At 42.7% G+C, this 23,944-nt stretch overlaps 2 protein-coding genes and 1 non-coding gene across 3 annotated transcripts in view; 2 read left to right on the top strand and 1 right to left on the bottom strand.

Annotated features, from left to right (window-relative positions):
- Positions 1-19,758, bottom strand: part of SELENOI (selenoprotein I) — a 56,137-nt gene extending 36,379 nt beyond the window's left edge. Inside the window, exon 1 of the mRNA XM_053588073.1 lies at positions 19,580-19,758. Coding sequence (XP_053444048.1) covers positions 19,580-19,636 — 57 coding nt within the window. The 5' untranslated portion in view covers positions 19,637-19,758. The remainder of the gene's footprint in view (positions 1-19,579) is intronic.
- A 287-nt stretch (positions 19,759-20,045) lies between these two features.
- ADGRF3 (adhesion G protein-coupled receptor F3) overlaps positions 20,046-23,944 on the top strand; it is a 44,091-nt gene continuing 40,192 nt past the window's right edge. Inside the window, exon 1 of the mRNA XM_053588181.1 lies at positions 20,046-20,216. The gene's annotated coding sequence lies outside the window, so the exon portion shown is untranslated. The remainder of the gene's footprint in view (positions 20,217-23,944) is intronic.
- LOC128585114 (U6 spliceosomal RNA) lies at positions 21,852-21,958 on the top strand. The gene has a single exon (XR_008379860.1). It is a non-coding gene; the product is annotated as a U6 spliceosomal RNA (small nuclear RNA).

The raw sequence follows: 23,944 nt of genomic DNA, 5'->3' as shown, positions 1-23,944 counted from the left end.
ATAGCCGGGCGTTGTGGCGGGCGCCTGTAGTCCCAGCTGCTCGGGAGGCTGAGGCAAGAGAATCACGTAAGCCCAAGAGGTAGAGGTTGCTGTGAGCCGTGTGACGCCACGGCACTCTACCCGAGGGCGGTACAGTGAGACTCTGTCTCTACAAAAAAAAAAAAAAAAAATCTGAGTTAAGAATTAGCTAAATTGGCTCGGTGCCTGTGGCTCAAGCGGATAAGGCACCAGCCACATACACCTGAGCTGGCAGGTTTGAATCCAGCCCAGGCCCAACAAACAATGACAGCTGCAACCAAAAAATAGCTGGGCGTTGTGGCGGGCACCAGTAGTCCCAGCTACTTGGGAGGCTGAGGCAAGAGAATTGCTTAAGCCCAGGAGTTGGAGGTTGCTGTGAGCTGTGATGTCACAGCACTCTACCCAGGGCAACAGCTTGAGGCTCTGTCTCAAAAAATAAATAAATAAATAAAATAAAATAAATTAAAAAAATAATAATTAAGAATTAGCTAAATTGACTGGGGGTGGGGGGGAGGGGACTGAGGCAAGAGGATCGATCACTTGAGCCCAAGAGTTGGAGGTTGCTGTGAGCTATGATGATGCCATGGTACTCTACCCAGGTCAATAGCTTGAGAGCCTTCTCAAAATAAAAAAAAAATTAATAGGGCGGCGCCTGTGGCTCAGTCGGTAAGGCGCTGGCCCCATATACCGAGGGTGGTGGGTTCAAACCCGGCCCCGGCCAAACTGCAACCAAAAAATAGCCAGGCGTTGTGGCGGGCGCCTGTAGTCCCAGCTACTCGGGAGGCTGAGGCAAGAGAATCGCTGAAGCCCAGGAGTTGGAGATGGCTGTGAGCTGTGTGAGGCCACGGCACTCTACCAAGGGCCATAAAGTGAGACTCTGTCTCTACAAAAAAAAAAAAAAAATTAATAAAAAAACAAAAAGAATTAGCTAAGTTAACATATGTGAAGTCTTAGTACAGTACCTAGCCCACAGAAAGAGCAACATAGGTATTAGCTATTATTACTAAATGTGTTTTGAGGCTTGGCACCCATAGCACCGTGGTTATGGCGCCAGCCACATACACCAAAGTTGGCAGGGTCAAACCCAGCCCAGGCCAACTAACCAACAATGACAACTACAACAAAAAATAACTAGGCACTGTGGAGGGTGACCATAGTCCCAGCTATTAGGGAGGTTGAGGCAAGAGAATCGCTTAAGCCCAAGAGTTTGAGGTTGCTGTGAGCTGTGACACTACAGCACTCTACCAAGGGTAACATAGTGAAACTGTCTCAAAAAAGTAAAAAATTTTTTCAAATGTGTTTTTAATACCAAAGGAATGAAGGACAGATCCCTCTATAGCATGTGAAAGTGGACTACATAAATATGCGAAGATTAATAGGTTAGGGCAGCAATGAAGTTTATTCCCCAATTACTGAGCTATTTATATTTAGTAAGACTTCAAAGGAAATTTTAACAGATATACATGTATAAATATGTAAAAATGTCAAGAGTCATGTCGATAACTTTTTCATCTGACACGCACACACTGGAGTACCTGGCATGAAGAAAGCACCCAGCCAGGTATAGGGAAGAAGGGATATGAAACTGGTAACAGACAATTCACACCCTCAAGAAGTTCACAGTACTATCTGGATAGCATCACCTAATTCACCCACCTGACATTTATTTATTGGTTTATTGATTTATTGATTTTGCAGTTTTTGGCCAGGGCTGGGTTTGAACCTGCCACCCAATAAAATGTTTTTATGGACAGTGCCTGTGGCTCAGTGAGTAGGGCGCCAGCCCCATATACCCAGGGGATGGCAGGTTGGAACCCAGCCTCAGCCAAACTGCAACAATAAAAAAACAACCAGGCATTGTGGCGGGCGCCTGTAGTCCCAGCTACTCGGGAGGCTGAGGCAAGAGAATCACCTAAGAGCTAGAGGTTGCTGTGAGCTGTGACAAAGTGAGACTCTATCTCTTAAAAAAAAAGAAAATGTTTAAAATACTGCTAGCAAAAAGAGTCAACCAATAAGTCAAACATTTATTCAACAGACTCCATGTCTGAGGTTCTTCCATCTATCCAAGCCATTCTGACTAAAATGGAATAGCTAAGACAAAAGATAGGAGGTAGTACTAAGAAAATGATGATGGACAATGTGGTTTGCTTCCACTTGCCAGAGTCAGAAGCTCTGAAGCTGCATCCAGATTCTCAGTAAGAGCCTATATAAATTAGTACAGTAAGCGCCATTATCCATGGAAGGTTTCACTTTACCCATGGTCATCCACAATTGGAAAATTAGTTGAGTACAGTACACTAAAATATTTTAAGAGAGATCAAATTCACATAACTTTTATTATAGTATACTGGTATAATTGTTCTATTCTATTAATAGTTATTGTTAATTTCCTAATTAATGTGCCTAATTTATAAATTAAACTTTATTATAGTATATAAGTATAAGGAAAAATAGTATATACATTTCATCCCCCCCCAATCCGTGGGGGATTGGTTCCAGAATCTATGACAGATACTAAAATACACAGATGTACAAGTTTCCTATATAAAATGGCATAATATCTGCATATAACCTCCTCCCGTATGCTTTATTTTTCAAATACACTATTCATATACTTTAGATTATATGTAATACTTAATACATGTAAATGCTATGTAGGCCAGGTGCAGTAGCTCACATCTGTATTTACAGCACTTTGGGAGGCCAGTTCATGACCACCCTGGGCAACATAGTAAGGCCCGAGCTCTGCAAAATTGAAAAACTGAGCGGGGGGCGGCACCTGTGGCTCAGTCGGTAGGGCGCCGGCCCCATATACTGAGGGTGGCAGGTTCAAACCCAGCCCTGGCCAAACTGCAACCAAAAAATAGCTGGGCGTTGTGGTGGGCGCCTGTAGTCCCAGCTACTTGGGAGGCTGAGGCAAGAGAATCGCTTAAGCCCAGGAGTTGGAGGTTGCTGTGAGCTGTGTGAGGCCACAGCACTCTACCAAGGGCCATAAAGTGAGACTCTGTCTCTACAAAAAAAAAAAACTGAGCAGGGTTGGTGGCACATGCCTGTAGTCCTAGCTACTTAGGAGACTGAGGCAGAAGGATGGCTAGAGTCCAGGAGTTCAAGGCTACAGTGAGCTGTGATCATACCACTGTACTCTAGCCTGGACAACGGAGTAAGATCCCAACTCTTTAAAAAAAAAAAAAAAAACTATGTAAACAGTTGTTATATTACATTAGTTTATTTGTATTTTTTATTGTGGTTTATAAAAAATATTTACTTTTTTTTTTTTTTTGTAGAGACAGAGTCTCACTTTATTGCCCTCGGTAGAGTGCTGTGGCATCACAGCTCACAGCAACCTCCAACTCCTGGACTTAGGCGATTCTCTTGCCTCAGTCTCCCAAGTAGATGGTACTACGGGAGCCTGCCACACGCCCAGCTATTTTTTTGTTGCAGTTCGGCCAGGGCCAGGTTTGAACTCGCCATCCTTGGAATATGTGGCCGGCACCCTACCCACTGAGACACTGGCATGGCCCATTAAAAAATATTTTCATAGTTGGTTGAATCCATGGACATGGGAGAACCTACCAACGGACACAGCCTACTATAGAGGGTTTGGTACCATCTATGGTTTCAGGCATCCATCCTGTGGCTCTTTGAACATATCCCCCACAGAAAAGGGGGAACAACTATACTACTGTTCTTAGTAAATTTTCACTGAACTTTCAATTCTTACTAAATTTTCAACTTTCACTTGAAAAGCACTCTACAGTTTAAAGAGCCTTTCCACATAATAGATTATCACTACATTGGAACCTCAGCAGAATGGAGGACTTCTAAACTAACAGGATCCCCTAAATTTAAGTCTTTAGACCTGAGGACTCGGAACCAGTATGAACCCGTAAAGGCTGCCAATGACAGTTAGGCGGGCCCTGGTCTCTATTTCACAAAACTCTGCATTAGAACCACATGATGGGGTCAGCAGGCCACATAAGCTGGAACATCATCCACTTCAAGTCCACCATCTACTGCAAAGTACAGAAGTTCTAAAAAGTTCAAATGGTTTAACACATACAGGGATACCTAATATGGTGCACAAAGTAACTGTACAATGTTCTTAATTCTAATGTTTGCTGAACTGAGTCTCATGCAGCAGCTTTCCATAATTTTAATTCAGATGCAAAAGAAGGTCTTTAACAAATGGTATTTTTATTTGAAAAGCTCCTCTATTTAAATTCTGAAGGTTTAATGCTAAACTGCTTTAGAAGACCAGTAGAAGTATGAAAAGGAAAAAAAATAAGCATGAAGGCTTGGCGCCTGTAACTCAAGTGGCTAAGGCGCCAGCCACATACCCCAGAGCTGGAGGGTTCGAATCCAGCCCCGACCTGCCAAACAACAATGACAACTACAACCAAAAAATAGCTGGGCGTTGTGACAGGCGCCTATAGTCCTAGCTACTTGGCAGGCTGAGGCAAGAGAATCGTTTAAGCCCAGGAGTTGGAGGTTGCTGTGAGCTGTGATGCTACCGCACTCTACCCAGGGTGACTGCTTGAGGCTGTCTCAAATAAAAAAAAAAAAAAAAGCACGACAAGTAAAACCTAAATATAAGAAGGACAGTTTACCTAACTGCACTTCTGTGTGTTGACATTCAGTAACAGCTGATGAGCTCAAGTACAGCAAGAAAAGATTAATAGATGTCCAAGATTATAAAAGTCAACAAAAACAAACCTAAAAACTCTGCTCTTGCCTTACAAACCTGAGTATTTTTCAAGATCATACACCACTTGCTATAAACAAGCTCTAATCTTGTAGCATTAATAGAAGGAAGAATGACTTAAATCAAAAACATGCATAAAAAAATGCACAAAATACAAACTTTTAAAGGTATTAAACTACATTTAGGTTATCATCAATGCTTGTCAAATGAACAGTAAAACCTCTGTAAGATGACCAGCCAAGAAACTATAACAAACTGGTCAACATAGAAAGATGGTCAATATAAGAAACCCAGCCTGCTGTACTGATACATAACATGTGATGCATGTCTAGTCTGTGCAAATTACCTCACTTAATTTAAGGAAAGGTGGTCAACTACAGAGGTTCTACTGTATTTTTATTTTCCCTTGGAATGATATTTTGGCGTATATCAGAAAATATGAATAAGGTAGATGATCCAATTAACATGTACTGTGACTTGCCTAGCTCCACAATCTATAAACCTAAGCTAGCAGATTTAGCTAACTGGAAAAATGCTTGAGTATCACAGCCTAAGTTTGAGAGAATCTTTCCAAGGCAAAAACCTCAGAACCATAAGAGTGCTCAGAGGATATCTAACCTAATACATGTCTGATCCCCCAAAAACAAAGCACGAGTGGGACAGGGAGTGTGCCCAGTCAGAATGGTCAGAGACCACGTCTCTAAAGAGGACACATTTAAGTTGAGTCCTCAAGATGAGAAGATAGTTTGGTGAAGAATGTATGAATGTACTGGACATAATAGTGAGGGGAAGAAGCCAGTCATTAAAGAGGTCATACTTTTATAGATACCATTTATATGAAGTTCAAAAAAAGATAATTTATGGCCAAAGAAGTCACAATGGTAGTTTGTAGAGAGAGACCAAACGGGGACCTTCTGAGGTGCTAATAGCAATTCTGTATCTTGATCTGGATGGTGGCTGCATAGGAATATACACATAAAAAAGTCATTAAGTTATACACTTATGATCTTAAAGTATTATTTAAATATAATTTATACCTATAAAGAAAAAGAGAAAGTAATGGATATACCTATGTGTGACTATGCATTTATGTGTTGAGGGTAAGGGAGTACATGCTAAGAAATACCTTCCAGGTAAAGAGAACAACAAAATATGCCAAGATTGCAAAGCTAGAAATATTTAAAATACTGAAGGAAGGCCAGTGTAGCCACAGCTCAGTAAGGAAGTAAGAGTGACATGAAGTAAGACGGGAGAGTTGAGTAGATGCCACCCAGCAGGACCACAGTGAGTTGGATTTTATTCTATGCACAATATGTATATATTTCACATATACATACACATTATATATACATATATTTAATATTTTTTAAGGATCATTCTGATTTTTATATATATATATATATATATATATTTTTTTTTTTTAAGGTTTAAATAGACTTTATTGTTACAAGGAGGAGCCCAATGAGCAGGGCCAAGATATGTGGTCCCAGGATGTCACATGGAGATATCAAGAGGTCATGATTGCAGAAAAGGTAACTGGAATTGAACAACATGATCCAGGGGAAACCGGCCAGGAATGCAGGAGACATGGTCAGGATAGGCTGGCGGGGCTGGTCCGTCACAGCGAAAGAGAGGACAGTTCCCTTCACTCCCGCTTCTTGTAGTTCTCCAGGTGTGACAGGACCCAGCCCGATGGCAGGAGGAAACACACGAAGCAGGAGGTGAGCCCAATGGCGATATCCATGGTCCCAAGCTGCTCCCGCGGTGGCTTCGAATGGACCCGGGCGCAGGGCATCGGGAGCCACAGGACAGAGCCAGTCAGGCCCCGCAGCAGCAGAGGCGTCAGGCCGGACATAACTGCACCAAGAGACCACGAACAGCAGCCACCCCCAGCCAAGGTCAGGAAGTCAAAATGGCTACACCAGCCGCTGATTTATATTTTTAAAGGCTCAATCTGATTAAAGAGTAGAAAATGGACCAAAGGGGGGCAAAAGTACAAATGGAGAGATCAGTTAAAAAACTGTTGAAGTAGCTCGGCGCCTGTCGCTCAAGTGGTTAAGGCGCCAGCCATATACACCAGAGCTGGTGGGTTCGAATCCAGCCTGGGCCCACCAAAATGACAACTATAACCAAAAAATAGCTGGGCATTGTGGTGGGCGCCTGTAGTCCCAGCTACTTGGGAGGCTAAGGCAAGAGAATTGCTTAAGCCGAGGGTTGGAAGTTGCTGTGAGATGTGGCACTCTATGCAGGGCAACAGCTTGAGGCTCTGTCTCAAAAACAAACAACAAAAAAAAACTGTTAATGTTCCTCTGGCAAGTGACAATGGTTTTATTTATTTTTTTTTTTTTTGTAGAGACAGAGTCTCACTTTATGGCCCTCGGTAGAGTGCCGTGGCCTCACACAGCTCACAGCAACCTCCAACTCCTGGGCCCAAGCAATTCTCTTGCCTCAGCCTCCCGAGTAGCTGGGACTACAGGCGCCCGCCACAATGCTCAGCCATTTCTTGGTTGCAGTTTGGCCGGGGCCGGGTTCGAACTCGCCACCCTTGGCACATGGGGCCGGTGCCTTACTGACTGAGCCACAGGCTCCGCCCTGACAATGGTTTTAGACTAGGAGCAGAACAATGACTTCTAAAATACTGATAAAATATGCTATCAAGTGCCCATTTTTTAGATGAACATTGCAGATGTGTGGTTCCCTCACCCTCATTTAATCTAAGAAGGAACTTGGCTCTAACATAAGGAAAGTTATGAAATCACTTGGACTTAAAAGTGCTTCCATTATTCAGGTACTGCATTTAAATCCCTTCTGTATGCTGATAAGAAAACTGAGCTGACACACCTGCACTAAATACTGAACTTTGGACAACTTAATCATCACATAGAAGCTGCTGTCCCAGGTAATGCTCTATTATCTATAGTAAGCAGATTTGCCCTGCTTTGACTTCTAATCAATAAAGAGAAGAGGATTCTTACTATCAAATGATTTTTAATACAACGCCTGTGGTTACCTATCTAAAATATAAACTTAGTATTTATAAAACATATTTAGTTAACTATAGAAATTCCATTAAATGTGGCTTGAGTACAAACTAGTAATAGTTCATAAACCGTAATAGTTTTAATCATTTCAGATATAAGCAAACTCAAAATGACATTTCTCTTTTTTGAGACAGAGTCTCACTTTGTCGCCCTTGGTAGAGTGCCGTGGCATCACAGTTCACAGCAACCTCAAACTCTTGGGCTTAAGCCATTCTCTTGCCTCAGCCTCCCAAGTAGCTGAGAGGGACTACAGGAGCCCACCACAACACCCAGCTATTTTTTTGTTGTTGTAGTTGTCATTGTTGTTTCAGCAGGCCCCAGTTGGATTCGAACCTGCCAGCCCAGGTGCATGTGGACGGTACCCTAGCCCCTGAGCCACAGGCACTAAGTCTCAAAATGACATTTCTGATTTTTTTAAATTGTTTCCAAAATTCTTGAATTCAAAATCATCTGTGGCTATTTTTGTTTTTTGATTAAAATAATATAGTTCAGGCTCGGCACTCGTAGCACAGTGGTTATGGGGCCAGCCACACGCACCGAGGCTGGTGGGTTCAAAATTGGCCTGGACCACCTAAACAACAATGACAACTGCAACAAAAAAATAGCCAGGTGTTGTGGTGGGCACCTGTAGTCCCAGCCACTTGGGAGGCTGAGGCAAGAGGATTGCTTAAGACCAAGAGTTTGAGGTTGCTGTGAGTCCAATGCCACAGCACTCTACCAAGGGTGACATAGTGAGACCCTGTCTCAAAAAAATAAAAAAGGTAGTTCACAAATGGGTTCACAGTATGAATTATATTTATTGTTCATGTTACCTTTCTAGACATAGTGGAATAAACACTCATCATGAGCCTCTCTTAAGAGCTCAGGAGAGGGGCAGCGCCTGTGGCTCAGTCGGTAAGGCGCCGGCCCCATATACCGAGGGTGGCGGGTTCAAACCCAGCCCTGGCCAAACTGCAACAAAAAAAATAGCCGGGCATTGTGGCGGACACCTGTGGTCCCAGCTACTCGGGAGACTGAGGCAAGAGAATCGCTTAAGCCCAGGAGTTGGAGGTTGCTGTGAGCTGTATAATGCCATGGCACTCTACCAAGGGCCATAAAGTGAAACTCTGTCTCTACAAAAAAAAAAAAAGCTCAGGAGAGAAAAAAAGAAATCTCTACTCTTTTTCCCCTTCCCTAAACAATGAAGCTCAAGATCTAGTATAGTACTGGTATGGTACTAAGGTCCAGCCCTTGCCGACAGGTCTCATGACTCAATCACATTTAGCTGTAAGTCTTTAAAGGGTGGGAATCTGTTGTGGTTCATACCTATGAACATTCAGGAGCACATATGTGAAGAACATGCGTTCTACCAGTCCTGGTGGCATTTCACTCCTCCGGGCTAGTTTTCCTTCCACCTGGCTAACTTAAGTCATTTAGTCCCAGCTACTCAGGAGGCTGAGGCAAAAGGATCATATGAGTCCAGGAATCTGAGGTTGCAGTGAGCTATGATGATGCCACTGTACTCTAGCCTGGATAATACAGTGAGACCCTGTCTCAAAACAAAAACAAAACACAAAAAAAACCCATAAAATGAGAGATGCCAATTATTAAAACTTGTTATTCATTCAACAAATACCAAGGAAGTCAAAAGAAAGGCTGTTCACGTACAAATGTGGGATGAACTAAGTCCTGGGGTATAAAGAAAGGGTTGAGAGTATGGAGAAAAACTTCCCAAACTGATCTTTTCTGCTTTTGGTACAAAGCAGCTCAATAAACACATCTTAATGTTTGCACATATAAACAAATAAATGTATGGACTACTTTGCATATTTATTAAAGTAATAGTTTTGAGGTAATCTGTCAGTGATGAGAGGAAATGTCAATCTCCCAAATCTATCTTGCCCCAGGAAGTAGTAAACCAAGGCAATTTTTAACTTCACAACAGGATGGCTAGGCGCCCATGCTCATTGGTTAGGGCGCCAGCCACATACACCGGGGCTGGTGGGTTCAAACCTGACCCAGGCCTGCTAAACAACAATGACAACTGCAAAACAAAAATAGCCAGGCATTGTAGCAGGCGCCTGTAGTCCCAGCTACTTGGGAGGCTAAGGCAAGAGGATTGCTTAAGCCCCAGAGTTTGAGGTTGCTGTGAGCTCAAAAAAAAAAACACCAAACTTCACAACAGGACGTTTCTCTACTCTTCTCCTATTAACAATGCCAAGTTTTATAGTTTCCAAAGGTTAATTATCAGATAAGGTTCCCTTATCAGATACTATAAAATACAGAATGTTCCAAAAGTCTCCTTACACAGATTATCTTGGAACATGTTCACCACTGAGTGGGAGAGAAGACGTCATGCTGGGGGTGGGGGGTGAAAGAGGTGGCCAACATGAACAGAATATTTTGAAAAATTCTGCAATGAATATTTTATAAATAAAGGTATACTTAGCTGTAATTTCGCATTTTCCCTATGTATGTTGACTTTTGGAACAACCTGTAGAATAAGGTACATTATCCCCTTCCCATTTGACAGACCAAGAAAAGGCCATAAAATTCAGACATTAACAAAGCTAGCAAACAGGAAGGTCTGAACTATAAATTCTAAGTTCAACTGGCTTGGCTGCTGTGGCTCAAGTGGCTAAGGCACCAGCCACACACACCTGAGCTGGCGGGTTCAAATCCAGCCCGGGGCCGGCAAACAACAATGACAGCTGCAACCAAAAAATAGCTGGGTGTTGTGGCAGGCGCCTATAGTCTCAGCTCTTTGGGAGGCTGAGGCAGGAGAATGGCTTGAGCCCAGGAGTTGGAGGTTGCTGTGAGCTGTGATGCCACAGCACTCTACCCAGGGCGACAGCTTGAGGCTCTGTCTCAAAAAAAAAAAAAAAAAAAATTCTAAGTTCAACAAAAATCAAGCCATCTCAGGGCATTTCTATGAAATTAATCACTTTCTTTAAACCAGATTACCTTGTAGTGGCTCAAGTACAACAAAGGGCTACCTAGATCTAATGTATTGAAATCAGTACTCCCACAATATCTTCCAAACACATTTTTCTGTTTTTCGGTATGTGGCAGATACATCCTAAGATTACCCCTAGTGAGTCACACCCACATATGATCAATCTCTGGCCTTGATGTTTCATTCCACTCCCTTGAGGGAAGAATCAATAGAATACAGCATAGGTGACAGATGTCACTACCTTGACTAGGACACATTAATATGGCAAAGGTGGTGAGATGTCACTTCCATGACTGTTATTTTGTTACAGAAAACTCCATCTTAGCAGTTTGGATAACAGTCTCCTACAGATCTTGAAGAAGCAAATAGCAATGACACGAACTCCCTATGTAAGAGGAACCCAGTTTGTGAATGAAAACACAGCTCGATACCTTAACAGTGGCCTGGTGAGACCCCAAGCAGAAGAAACAGTTAACTAATGCCCAGACTCCAGACCCACAGAAACTGTGAGATAATAAATGGGTACTGTTTTACGGAAGTCTGTGCTAAGCTGTTAATCAGCAATAGAAAACTAATACACAATTCTGAAGACACTACATAATCATCTTTTCTCAGCAGAAAAAATCTTGAAGCTCAAAATCAAGACTTCCTGGGCGGCGCCTGTGGCTCAGTGAGTAGGGCGCCGGCCCCATATGCCAAGGGTGGCGGGTTCAGGCCCAGCCCCGGCCAAACTGCAACAAAAAAATAGCCGGGCGTTGTGGCGGGCACCTGTAGTCCCAGCTGCTTGGGAGGCTGAGGCAAGAGAATCGCGTAAGCCCAGGAGTTAGAGGTTGCTGTGAGCCGTATGACGCCACGGCACTCTACCCAAGGGCAGTACAGTGAGACTTTGTCTCTACAAAAAAAAAAATCAAGACTTCCTGATGTTTAAGGGCCAATATATGAACGCTACAGTAATATAACTTCCTACTCTCTTTTGTTTCTTACTTTTATTAACTGTGAGAAAAGAAAAATAGCTCAGAGTGAGTCTGAGTTTGTGAGGTATGCAAAATTTACTTGGCCCAGAGACCAGATTAGCAAGAACTTCAGTGATTCCCCCACCCATCTAACTCCCCATCCCACCCTCCCATCCCATCCTCCACACCCATGCCTGGGCAATTGTTTAAAATAACTTTGTACTGGACTAACTGTCTCACCTATTATCTTCCTGATAACGACAAAGTAGAGCCAATCAACAGCTTATGTTATTTTAATATAATTCTTCATAGACAACTCAGGAACTTCTGCTTCTTTTCCTTTAAAAATCCACTTTGTAGGGCGGTGCCTGTGGCTCAAGGAGTAGGGCTCTGGTCCCATATGCCACAGGTGGTGGGTTCAAACCCAGCCCGGGCCAAAAACCACAAAAAAAAAAAAAAAAAAAAGAAAAAAAATCCACTTTGTAGGCTCAGCACCTATAGCTCAGCGGCTAGGGTGCCAGCCACATACACCAGAGCTGGCAGATTCAAATCCAGCCTGGGCCTACCAAACAACAATGGCAACTACAACCAAAAAAAAAAAAAAAAAGCCGGGGGTTGTGGTGGCGGGCGCCTGTAGTCCTAGCTACTTGGGAGGCTGAGTCAAGGAAATGGCTTAAGCCCAAGAGTTGGAGGTTACTGGGAGCCGTGATGCCACAGCCCTCTACCTCTACTCTGTCTCCAAAAAAAAAAAAAATCCACTTTGTAACTGCTGCTGATCAGAGTGTACATTGTACATTCAGAACTTATATCTATGCTCCAAGGTTACAATCCTGAAACTTAGCCCAAATAAACTCTTTACTCATACTATGAATTTTGCCTCAGCTTCTTCTTTTTAGGTCAATAATTATTTTTCAGTGAATTACTCAACAATCACTATTTTTTTTTTTTTTGATGCATTAGTTCTCAAAATGTAGTCACCAAACTGGATGCAAATTGTTGGGCCACACCCAGATCTACAGAATCCAGACTTAGAGTGAGACCTAGCAGTCTGCCTCTTAGCAAACCTTCCAGGCAATTCTGATGACTACTGCTCTAGTGAAAATACACACTAATGAAATTCCTTAACTTTTGAGGTGAAGGATAAACAATCAACAACAGTTTAGCAGTCAGTTTACCTGTATCTCCTTATGGTGACTTGAAATACTACATTTTAAGCAAGAGGCAAAATATAATAAAATCAGCAAGAACTCACTAACTGTCTATTCATTAAGCTCCCAACAATCTAATAAGATACATAAACTCCAAGTCTAATCAAAAAATACACAAAAGGAGCTGAGCATGTGGTTAGGGCACCGGCCACATACACCAGGGCTGGCAGGTTTGATCCCAGCCCAGGCCTGCTAAACAATGACAACTACAACAAAAAAATAGCCAGGTGTTGTGGTGGGCACCTGTAGTCCCAGCTACATGGGAGGCTGAGGCAAGAAAATCAGTTAAGCCCAAGAGTTTGACGTTGCTGTGAGCTGTGACGCCACGGCACTCTACCAAGAGTGACATAGTAAAACTCTGTCTCAAAAAAAAAAAATGCACAAAAGGGAATTGTATTAACCCTAAGACAGAAATAAAGTTTCTTAAAGTGCTTTTTAACAATACAAGACTTTTAAGAACTACACCCACAGAGAACATGACTCAGTGAGCAATGAGATCTCATTTCAGTGAATACTGTCATATATATCTGCTAACGAGTCAGAGAAGAGGCTGAAAAGAGAAGATTGGAGAAGAGTTAGAGCAATGAGACAAATACAAGCAAGTCATGATAACAAACAGGTTTGCTTGGTAGACTTCAACATGTAAACTCTAACAAAAGATGAGACGATGAGATAAAAAGAGGGCTCATTTAGTGAAGGAAGGAAATCCACTTCAGCCTCTGGAGTAGCTAGCACTACAGGTGTGTACCACCACACCCAGCAAATTTTTTATTTTTATTATTTTTTTAAGAGATAGGGTCTTGGGCAGCACCTGTGGCTCAGTGGGTAGAGCACTGGCCCCATATGCCGTAGGTGGCGGGTTCAAACCCAGCCCCAGCCAAAAAAGAAAAAAAAAACATTTAAGCATTATAGGAGTTAGAAAAACAAGCCATCATTAGTGAACTGATATTTCAGAAAGTAAAAAGATCCAATTCAAGATGTTTCCTCCAAATAACACCTTTAAAAATGCCATAACCATCTTCTTACCACTAAATCTCTCTCACTCTTAGTCCGCAGTTTCCCATCCATCCCTCTCTCATGCCTTCAGAAAGACTCCTGTCTCTGCCAAATGCAGGAATAATTTTCTTTAAGACACCCATAGATCACTAAGATCACTAGAATATTTTTCAAGCCTTACTAATGTACACACAGGGAAGAGGAGGCAGTTCCCCAAATCTAGACAGGGTGACCAAGGAACAACTCAAGATAAGTTACACTTGAATTAACTGTAACATATCCAGGTAATTCCATAATTAACATACTGCATTGCAACCAGCTTATAGTCATAATAAATGAAAATCAAAAGATCAAGAATTTGTCACGCTGTTTCTATTGTGGCTCGAAAGTGTTCTTTTCTTTGAAATCATCACAGAAATTTCCTCTACCAGGGGACAACTTGTTCACAAATGATTATTATTATTTTTTTTTTTTGAGAGAGAGTCTCACTTGGTCTCCCTCAGTGGAGTGCCATAGCATCTTAGCTCACAGCAACCTTCAACTCCTGGGCTTAAGCAATTCTCTTGCCTCAGCCTTCTGAGTAGCTTGGACTACAGGTACCCGCCATGATGCCTAGCTGTTTTTAGAGACAAGGTCTCACTCTGGCTCAGACTGGTCTCAAACTTGTGAGCTCAGGCAATCCACCCACCTTGGCCTCCCAGAGTGCTAGGATTACAGGCATGAGCCACCACGCCCGGCCTTTGCGTGTGTGTGTGTGTGTGTGCGTGCACGCCATTGAGCGCAACAGGGACTTGTTCTGTCTCCCCCAAGTAAAGTGAAGTGAGGCTGTCAAAGCTTATGCAACCTCAAACTCCTGAGTTCAAGCAACCCTCCTACTTCATCCTCCAGAGTAGCTGAGACTACAGAGTCACACCAGCAGGCCTAGCTAATTTTTGTATTTTTAGTACACAGACTAGGTCTTGCTCTTACTCTCCCTCCCAGACTGTTCTGGAACTCCTGGCCTCAAGCACTCCTCCTGCCTCCCAGAGTGCTAGGATTATAGGCCTGAGCCACCTAGCCCAGCCAATCTTAAATCTCAAACCAAGGATCACAGGGATCAGGCAGGTAAACAGAACAAAACAGCCCTGCATGAAGCATACGGACTAGTAGGGAAACGGCACACTAGAGAATGATACCTTTCTTAAAGTAGTGTCAAATATTATTCAGCTTCAGCTGATTCTCGTCAAGAGGAGGTTCAGCACAGCATGTCCAATATTACGGTTTATCAAGAGGATCCAGAAATGTGGACCTTCATGGGGAATATACTAATTTTTGAAACAAAGTAACTGTGGGCCAAATTAAATTTATCTGCTAGCCAAAATCAGTGTGTGGATTAGCCAGTTTTGACTCCCATTTTTAGACTCTCCACTCCTTCCTTTCTCTCCTCACTGTCTCAGTTCAGGTCTTCAACATTCCTTAGTTTTATGCAGGACACCCCTTTCTCTAGTTTTATCTCCTGCCCTACTTCACCATTAAGCTTACATGCCTTGTCTAACTCATGCAGTTCCCAGAAAATACTCTCAGGCCTCCACCTCTTTGCACTCCATTGCTCTCTTATTGCATAATGCCTTTCCTCCCCTCTTCACCTGGTGATACAGACATGTTCCAACTTATGATGGTTTCACTTACGATTCTCTAACTTTATAATGATGTGAAAGCCATATATGCAGTCAGTAATAACTAGTATAAATACTCTCTAGAGATGCTAGGCAGCAGCAGCAGCGACCTCAACTCTTAGCCAGCCACATCGTCACAAGGGTAAACACCCAGTTCTCTCTAGTGTACTGTGTTGCCAGGCATAAATGGAGGAGCATCTGAACTGAAGGCTACTCAGGCCTCATCTTTCCAGACTGAGCTTGGCCTTTACCTCTATCCCTTCTGAAGCCTTTCTCAGCAATAAACCCCACTCTCCCCAGAAGCTACCTCCCTTCTTCTCCCATTGCATCAGCACTTACCTAACTGCACTATTTGTAACTGTTTTATTTACATGTCCAAATGCCACCAAACTGAGTTCTTTGAAGGCAGGAATTTCAGCTTAGCTTAATTCTGCAGCTGCAATGCTAGACCTCAAATGCTTACTCAATAAGCAAACAGACTGCATGAACCAAGATGCAAACACAGTCTAATCTCTTCATACTCTCTTAACTGTAATACTAAAAAATTCATAATTATCACAGTTCCGGTAATCAGGTTGTTGCTGATAGTCAAATTAATTAACTATCATAATTGCAGAAATTAATTCATCATGAAATTATATTCTTCAAACCAAACAAGGTATTTCACAGAACATTTCCTCTCTAAAGCAAAATGATACAATTTGAAACTAGCTGCTACACTATCAATTAAAACTACACTGGCCAGAGGCAGTGGCTCACACCTGTAATCTTAGCAGTTTGGGACACTGACACAGGAGGATTGACTAAGACCAGGAGTTCAAGACTAGCCTGAGCAACATAGTGAGACCTCATCTCTACAAAAAAATAAAAAAATTAGCCAGGTGTAGCGGTACATCCCTGAGGTCCTAGATATTGAAGAGTCTAAGATAAAGGCATTTACTTGAACCCAGGAGTTTGAGTTTGCAATGAACTGTGATTGGGCCACTGCACTCTAGCCCAGACAACAGAGCAAGACAAAGTCTCATAAACTAAACATTAAGATAAAAAAAGTTATAAAACTATGCCTTCCTTAGGTCAGATTAGGCAAACTACAATATCAGTTTCACCCTTAGATAAATGGGGAAAATCCCTCAACTATGAAGACCTGCTCAAAAGAAAGGATAGGTAGAGAGGCAGAATGATAAGCCTCAAGAGGTTAAAAATCCTCAACATAGGCTCGGCACCTGTAGCTCAGCAGCTAGGGCGCCAGCCACATACACTGGAGGTGGCGGGTTCGAACCCGGCCTGGGCCTGCCAAACAACAATAACACTGCAGCCAAAAAATAGCCAGACATTGTGACAAGCACCTGTAGTCCCAGCTACTCGGGAGGCTGAAGCAAAACAATGACTTAAGCCCAAGAGTTCCAGGTTGCTGTGAGCTATGACACCACAGCACTCTACCAAGGATGACATAGTAAGACTCTCAAAAAAAAAAAAAAATTCCTCAACATATAATTGTCTAAAGTCACGTTAGTTAGTAAGCAACAGAGATGTAAGACATCTTTGCATACAATACATAACAGCACCCTTCCAATATCCAGGTGTACAGCTCCTTTACCATACTTTCGGGATGGTTTATAATCTTTTACATTTTCATTCTTTCAATACTCATCAAGCACTTTCTGTTCATACTATGCTACATCTTGGTCATACTGAACAAGATGGCTATAGGTCCTGTCCTCCCAAAACTTCTCCTATCAGAGAAGGCAAACATTCAACTAATTATTCAACTTACTATTTCATAAAATTGTGTCAAGTGACACAATACAGAATGCAAGTATTAGGAGAATATACAATATAGAATCTATTCCTTGCTTTCTTTTGTACTGATAACCAATTGACTTATGGTCTCTTACTATAGAAAGCTAATTACCTCTTTATGTGTGCAACCCTTTAAGGGGTTATTCTGTATAACTGCCAGGTTTCCAACTGTAGATCTCAGATATACCTCTAGGGAAGACACAGAAATTCAACTAGTTCAAAAGTAATTTTTCCACTAGTTGCTTCTATGGTATCAGTTTTTCTTTACATCTCTTTGCTCTATTATAAAGGGGCAGGGAATAAAAATGTCTTTTGAATGTTTTGAATCCTTACCCATCTGTGAGGAAAAAAAAGCTGATTTAATTCAATAAAAGCTTGCAAAACACTTAGTATTTAAAGACAACACAAGAAGAGTGCACTGACAGGAAGAAAATAACTCTGGGCGCAATTCACAGTCTAGCAAAATTGACCACATCGATTTTTCCTTTGGAGTCTGCTGGATTCATATTTTTAATATGAATGAAGTATTAAGTAAAGAACTCTACTAAAAGAATGTGTAAGTTATAAATTTTTGCTTTTTTTTCCCCAAGGAAGCCTCTTTAGAACTAAAATAATATCAACACACTATTTTAATGAACATTGGACGGTTGCTAAATTGACCTTTGTTTTCCAGGGTGATAGGAAATCTGCTGTCAGACACAGGAACTGAGTCAGATAATGGAATAGAAAAAAAGAGCCAAACAGAAACTTACACTGAGATTTCTGGTAAATTAGGATACCTGTATAGTTGAAAATATAAATCTAGGGAAGATTCCAAGAAAAAAAAGGAGATTCCCTATTATGGACACTGATACCAATGAAAGTTATTCTATTGGCACTTAGAAAATTGGACCCTAGCAGGGAAGAAAATGTCGATATTTACAATGTTGAACAAATAACAAAAAGGAGGTAGAGCTTAAGGCAAACAGGAGATTCCCAGGTTAACAGACTTCTGAAATGAAAGTTGTAAAGCCCTCTTGCTTGAGTTAGCAAGAAAGTTTTGGTACCTCTTTCCACTTGAAATCCTAAGACAAGTCATCACCTTAGTTCAAAACGGTATGGCACAATATTGCTTGAAGGCAGAGAAACACTACAAGACCTTCTAAAGTCTCTAATGGATTTTGCAATTCCAGTTAAACAAAACCTATGTGTTTTTTTTTTTTTTTAAGCTGTTCATTCATTCCACAAACGTTTACTGGGTATCTAGTAATGTGTACATAGCACTGTCCACAGCCCATGTGGTCCATATTACAAATCTAATCACTTGGGCATTATATTCTAATGGGGAGACACACTAAAGAAGCAATTCCATAAACGAATAGAGCACACTTAAGGAGAAAAGGGGTGCTAAGGGAAGGCTTCTTTGAGGAAGTAACATATAACCTAAGATGTGATGAACAAGTAACAAGGATGAAGAGTAAAAGCCCATATTTCAGGCTAGGACGACTGTATGGTTAGTGGAGTCACTCACTACTTTGGGAAAAAGTTAACAACCAGCATTTACTGAGGGTCCACATATGCCTAGGGTGTCTGAAATCCTTGTAATCATTTCCGTAGAAAAGAGTTTCCGTAGAAACTCTTATTCCCAGTTAAAAAGGGACTGAGTAGGGTTAAAATTACTTGAATAGGTGAAATAAATTAATTTGACTTTGGTATCAAGTTTATATGTACTCGAAAGCCTGCGCTTTCCACCACACGGTTCCTTCCTGCATAAACTTATTTCATCAGGTAGCCTCAGAGCCAGAAGCTAATGCGGAGGGAGCCTCTTTTCTGGGAGGAGTGCATCAGCACTATGGCCTCAGTAAGTCACTCCCCCTCCCGGGGCCTTATCTGCCAAATGATCATCTCCATCTCTGAAGTTGTATGCAAGAAAGGCGAGTAAAAACCTCATTAAAATGAAGAAAAGACACCACAAAAGAAACAGCATCCTTGCAGGAGACCAAAAAGATATTAAGTTTTTTTGAAAGGAAGGGAATTCTCTCATTCCAGTATCAGCCAGCCCTCTCCTAAGGAAAAGGAATCTCTCAGTAGGATGCCCGCAGTCTGGACGTCGGACCTAGGATGCTCCCGCGCTCCCCGATCCCGAATCCCCAGCACTCGGAGGACCCCAGAGAAACGCCCGCCTGCCCGCCCGGAACCACGCGGCACAAGGTGACACGGACCGCGCCGGCCCCTCAAGCTGCCTGGGCGAGGCCGGGACCGGGGAGAGAGGCGCCCGCTGGCCCGCGCTACCTTGTACTTATCAAAGCCAGCCAGCTGCTCCGGGCTCACGTATTCGTAACCAGCCATGGCGACCCGAAAACCGAGCGCCCACTCCGCAGCGACTCTCCACGACGTGAACCACACAGAATGAGCAAGGCTGGGCCAGACTAGGCTGACAAAGAAGATAGAAGAGCCGCGCTCCGCCCACCACGCACGCGTAGGCGCCGCAGCCACTTCCGCTGCCTCCAAACGCGCAGGCGCGACCTCCTCTTCTCCCCGCCCACCGTGGGGGCGTCGCCAGCTCGCTCGCGCGACTCGTCCCCCAGCGCCGTCTCTGTCCAATCGGCGTGAATCTGACAACACTAAGTTCCGCCTTCCAGCTTTCTTCGTCTTTTCATTTGCTAGTGTCAAAATAGGTGAGCTGAGGTAAGGCTGGAGAGGAGGTTAAAGGTCAATTTCCCAGTGGGCTTTGTTCCAAGTTCCCGGAGAAGGCGGGTGCGTTGATATTTGGTTTTGGGTGGAAACCTGGGGTGACTGTTTTAGTTCTGGGGGTAAGGTGAGTGCATGCCAGGCAGTTAAGCGGTGCTTCACGTAAAAGGACTTCGTTCTCTTGGTGCGGTAAAGTAAAAAGAAAGAGATCTGTGCCCTAGGCCACTTCCAGCTCCTCGTAAGGTGCCCTGCGTGCAGTAGTGAATTTAGCTTGTTGTGTAGAAAGCTGAGCTGTTGCTAGGCCAGTGAGAGGATCGGTGAGAGACTGTGCAGTCACCAGAGGGACTTGGAGACAAGCCTCTCAGGTCAGTCTTGCTTGTGAATCTTGGGCCGCCACATCCCATTCCGCTTTATAAAGCCGTTCCGAATTAAGAGTGCTAATGTCCCCTGACGAGATGAAAGCTATGATCTCAGGCTTGAGTTTTGAAGTGCGTTTGCAAGAAGTGTTTATGTGGGCGGCGCCTGTGGCTCAGTCGGTAAGGCGCCGGCCCCATATACTGAGGGTGGCGGGTTCAAACCCAGCCCCGGCCGAACTGCAACCAAAAAATAGCCGGGCGTTGTGGCGGGCGCCTGTAGTCCCAGCTACTCGGGAGGCTGAGGCAAGAGAGCAAGAGAATCGCGTAAGCCCAAGAGTTAGAGGTTGCTGTGAGCCGTGTGAGGCCACGGCACTCTACCAAGGGCCATAAAGTGAGACTCTGTCTCTACAAAAAAAAAAAAAAAAAAAGAAGTGTTTATGTAACTAGAACCCAGTTAATCAAATTTAGTAATAATACTTGCTGTTTTTTATTGGGCGCCTGCTATGTGGAGAACTTTATACACGTTATCATAACACAATGAAATGGAAGGCATTTTCCCCACTTTGCAGATTAGAAAATAAGAATTCAGATCATGTAACCTGTCCAGAGTCACTTAGTTACACAGCTCTGAAATGATCAATCAAGCATGAAATGAGATCTGTGTTATGGAAGACCGCTGTACCAGAGAGCCTCTCTGTCTCTAGGTCTCTGAAACAAGGGCGATTATTTAGAGATATTTATATATTCCTGTCATTCATTAAGTCAAAAAATACTTATTGGGAGTCCACGATAGGTCAAGCACAGTATTATTTCTGCATATGTCTTATCTCCCCTCCTAAAGCATAAGATCTTTACAGTTCTAAAGCATCTATTGTGCACAGTACATGGTAGATAATCAATAAGCTTGAGTGTCCCTTACTACACTTGCCCTCAAGGGGAGTGTAGTATCTTATACGCCTGTGGCTTGCAGATAATACATGATCAGTACATTTTTTTTTTTTTGCAAGTTTTTTTTTCAGCTGGGGCTGGGTTTGAACCCACCACCTGCTGTATATGGGGCCGGCGCCCTACTCCTTGAACCACAGGCACCACCCATGATTATTAGTACATTTTATTGAATGAATAAGCAAAGATCTCTTTGATGTGCTGTGACGTGCCAGTTTTAAAAAGGATATTAGAAATGTCTCCCTTAATTTAAAAAGGAAATTGGCTCTAATGAAGGGAAATCTATAAAACTGCCTCCTTGGACTTAGAAGTATGTTCTTTATGCAAGTACTGTATTTAAACCCCATCTGTGTACTGAAAGGAAACTGAATTGATATACTTCTGTGTTAAACAAAACAGAGGTTTGGACAACTTACTAATCAGACTAATGCTATTATCCCAAGTACAAAAATGCTTTCATGTATAATCAGCAGGAGATTTCTTTTGCTATGTGTTTCTTCTAATCAATGTACATATGATAAAGAGAACAGGACTTTTACTATCCAGTGATTGTTTTTTTAAGACAGAGTCTCTTGCTTGCTTCAGCACATATACTAAAATTGGAACAATATTATAGAGAAGATTAGCATGGCCCCTGCACAAGGATGACACGCAAATTTGTGAAGCGTTCCATATTTTTCATTATATATCAAAGCAGTACCCTGAACCGCATAAATGCATCGATATACAAAGTTACGATTTAATAAAAAATAATTTTAAAAAAAAGAGTCTAACTTTGTCACCCTCAGTAGAGTGTGGTGCTGTCATAGCTCACAGCAACCTCAAACTCTTGTGCTCAAGTGGGTCTCTTGCCTCAGACTCCCAAGTAGCTGGGACTGCAGGTGCCAACCACAACGCCAGTTATTTTTAGAGACCGGGTCTCACTCTTGCTCAGGCTGGTCTCACACTTCTGAGTTTCAACCAATCCCCTTGTCTTGGCCTCCCAGAGTGCTGGGATTACAAGTGTGAGACACTGTACCCTGCCTATCAAATGATTTTTACTACAAAGCCTGTGCTTATCCACATGAAGTATAAATTCCGTGCTTGTAAAGCTTATTTTAGTTAATTGTGAAAAGCCTTAAAATATGACTTAAGCACAAGCTAATAATAGTTTCTGAACTGCACTTATTGTTAATCACTTCAGATATAAGCAAACTCAGAGTGACTTTTTTTTTGGGGGGGGGGGGGAGACAGAGCCTCAAGCTGTAACCCTGGGTAGAGTGCTGTGGCATCACAGCTCACAGCAACCTCCAACTCCTGGGCTCAAGCAATTCTCCTGCCTCAGCCTCCCAAGTAGCTGGGATTACAGGCACCCGCCACAATGCCTGGCTATTTTTTGGTTGCAGCCATCATTGTTGTTTGGCAGGCCCGGGCTGGATTCAAACCCACCAGCTCAGGTGTATGTGGCTGGCACCCTAGCCGCTTGAGCCACAGGTGCTGAGCCACTATACCAGTCTTTTATTAAAAACCATTGCAAACCCACCTAGTAAGCTGGCATAAACTATCTCCTTCTGCCTTCTTTCCCCTGGCCTCTATTTTGAGTTATTTTACTATCACTACTGTCATAGACATGAAGTGACAAAATTCTCATCCTCATAAAGCCAACTAAAATATTTGCAAAAAGCCACTGCCTTATTTACTTTCAGCCAAAAGATGGTTCTGACTGGGATGAAACAACCCTGAGCCATTGGCCAGATGGTTGTTCCAACTGTACAGAATGGAACAATAGAAGAGTTAGATATCTTGTCCAAAAGTCACCCAGCAAAACTGAAATAGGAACACAAGTCATCAAACTTTTAGGTGTATAATTTTTAGGTGTAGAAGCACCATGCTTCTACAAGTTACAATAGTAAGATGCTAACAAAAAAATTCACAAGTCAAAGGGGGGAGAACTAGCAAAAAGCTGATAAAAATCATCAAGTTGCTTATTGTTTCTTAAAACTAGAATCTCTTGTTAACCTTCTCAAGTAGGGTTTTGTGTGCCTGGGTTTTTTTTGCTGTATTTCACATTTTTCAACCATAATCCTAGGTAAGATTGTATAGAGAACTCTGAGTCATCAATCATATTCTTTTTTTTTTTTTTGTGAGACACAGTCTTAAGCTGTTGCCTTGGGTAGAATGCTGTGGCATCATAGTTGACAGCAACCTTCAACTCTTGGGCAGTTTTTTTTTTGTTTTTTGTTTTTGGCCGGGGCTGGGTTTGAACCCGCCATCTCCGGCATATGGGACCGGCGCCCTACTCCTTGAGCCACAGGCGCTGCCCGTCTTCGGGCAGTTGTTTTTTTTTTTTTTTTTTTGGTACCTTCAACTCTTGGGCTTAAGCGATCCCCTTGTCTCAATTTTTTTATTTTAGTAGAGATAGGGTCTCACTTTTGCTCAGTGTGGTCTCAAACTTGTGAACTCCAGCTATCCACCCACCTCGGCCTCCCAGAGTGTAGGATTACAGGCGTGAGCCACTGCACATCTGGCTGATCGTATTCTTCTTCTTTTTTTGAGTCTCACATTGTCACCCTCTGTAGAGTACTGTAGTGTCATAGCTCTCAGCACTTGAGCTCTTGGGCTCAAGTGATTCTCTTGCCTCAGCCTCTCAAGTAGCTGGGACTACAGACGCCTGGCAAAACACCTG

The sequence above is a fragment of the Nycticebus coucang genome, chromosome 4 (assembly GCF_027406575.1).
Source record: "Nycticebus coucang isolate mNycCou1 chromosome 4, mNycCou1.pri, whole genome shotgun sequence".
Classification (NCBI taxonomy): domain Eukaryota; kingdom Metazoa; phylum Chordata; class Mammalia; order Primates; family Lorisidae; genus Nycticebus; species Nycticebus coucang.
The sequence above is the reverse complement of the archived record's forward strand: the minus strand, read 5'-3'. Positions and strand labels throughout refer to the sequence as shown.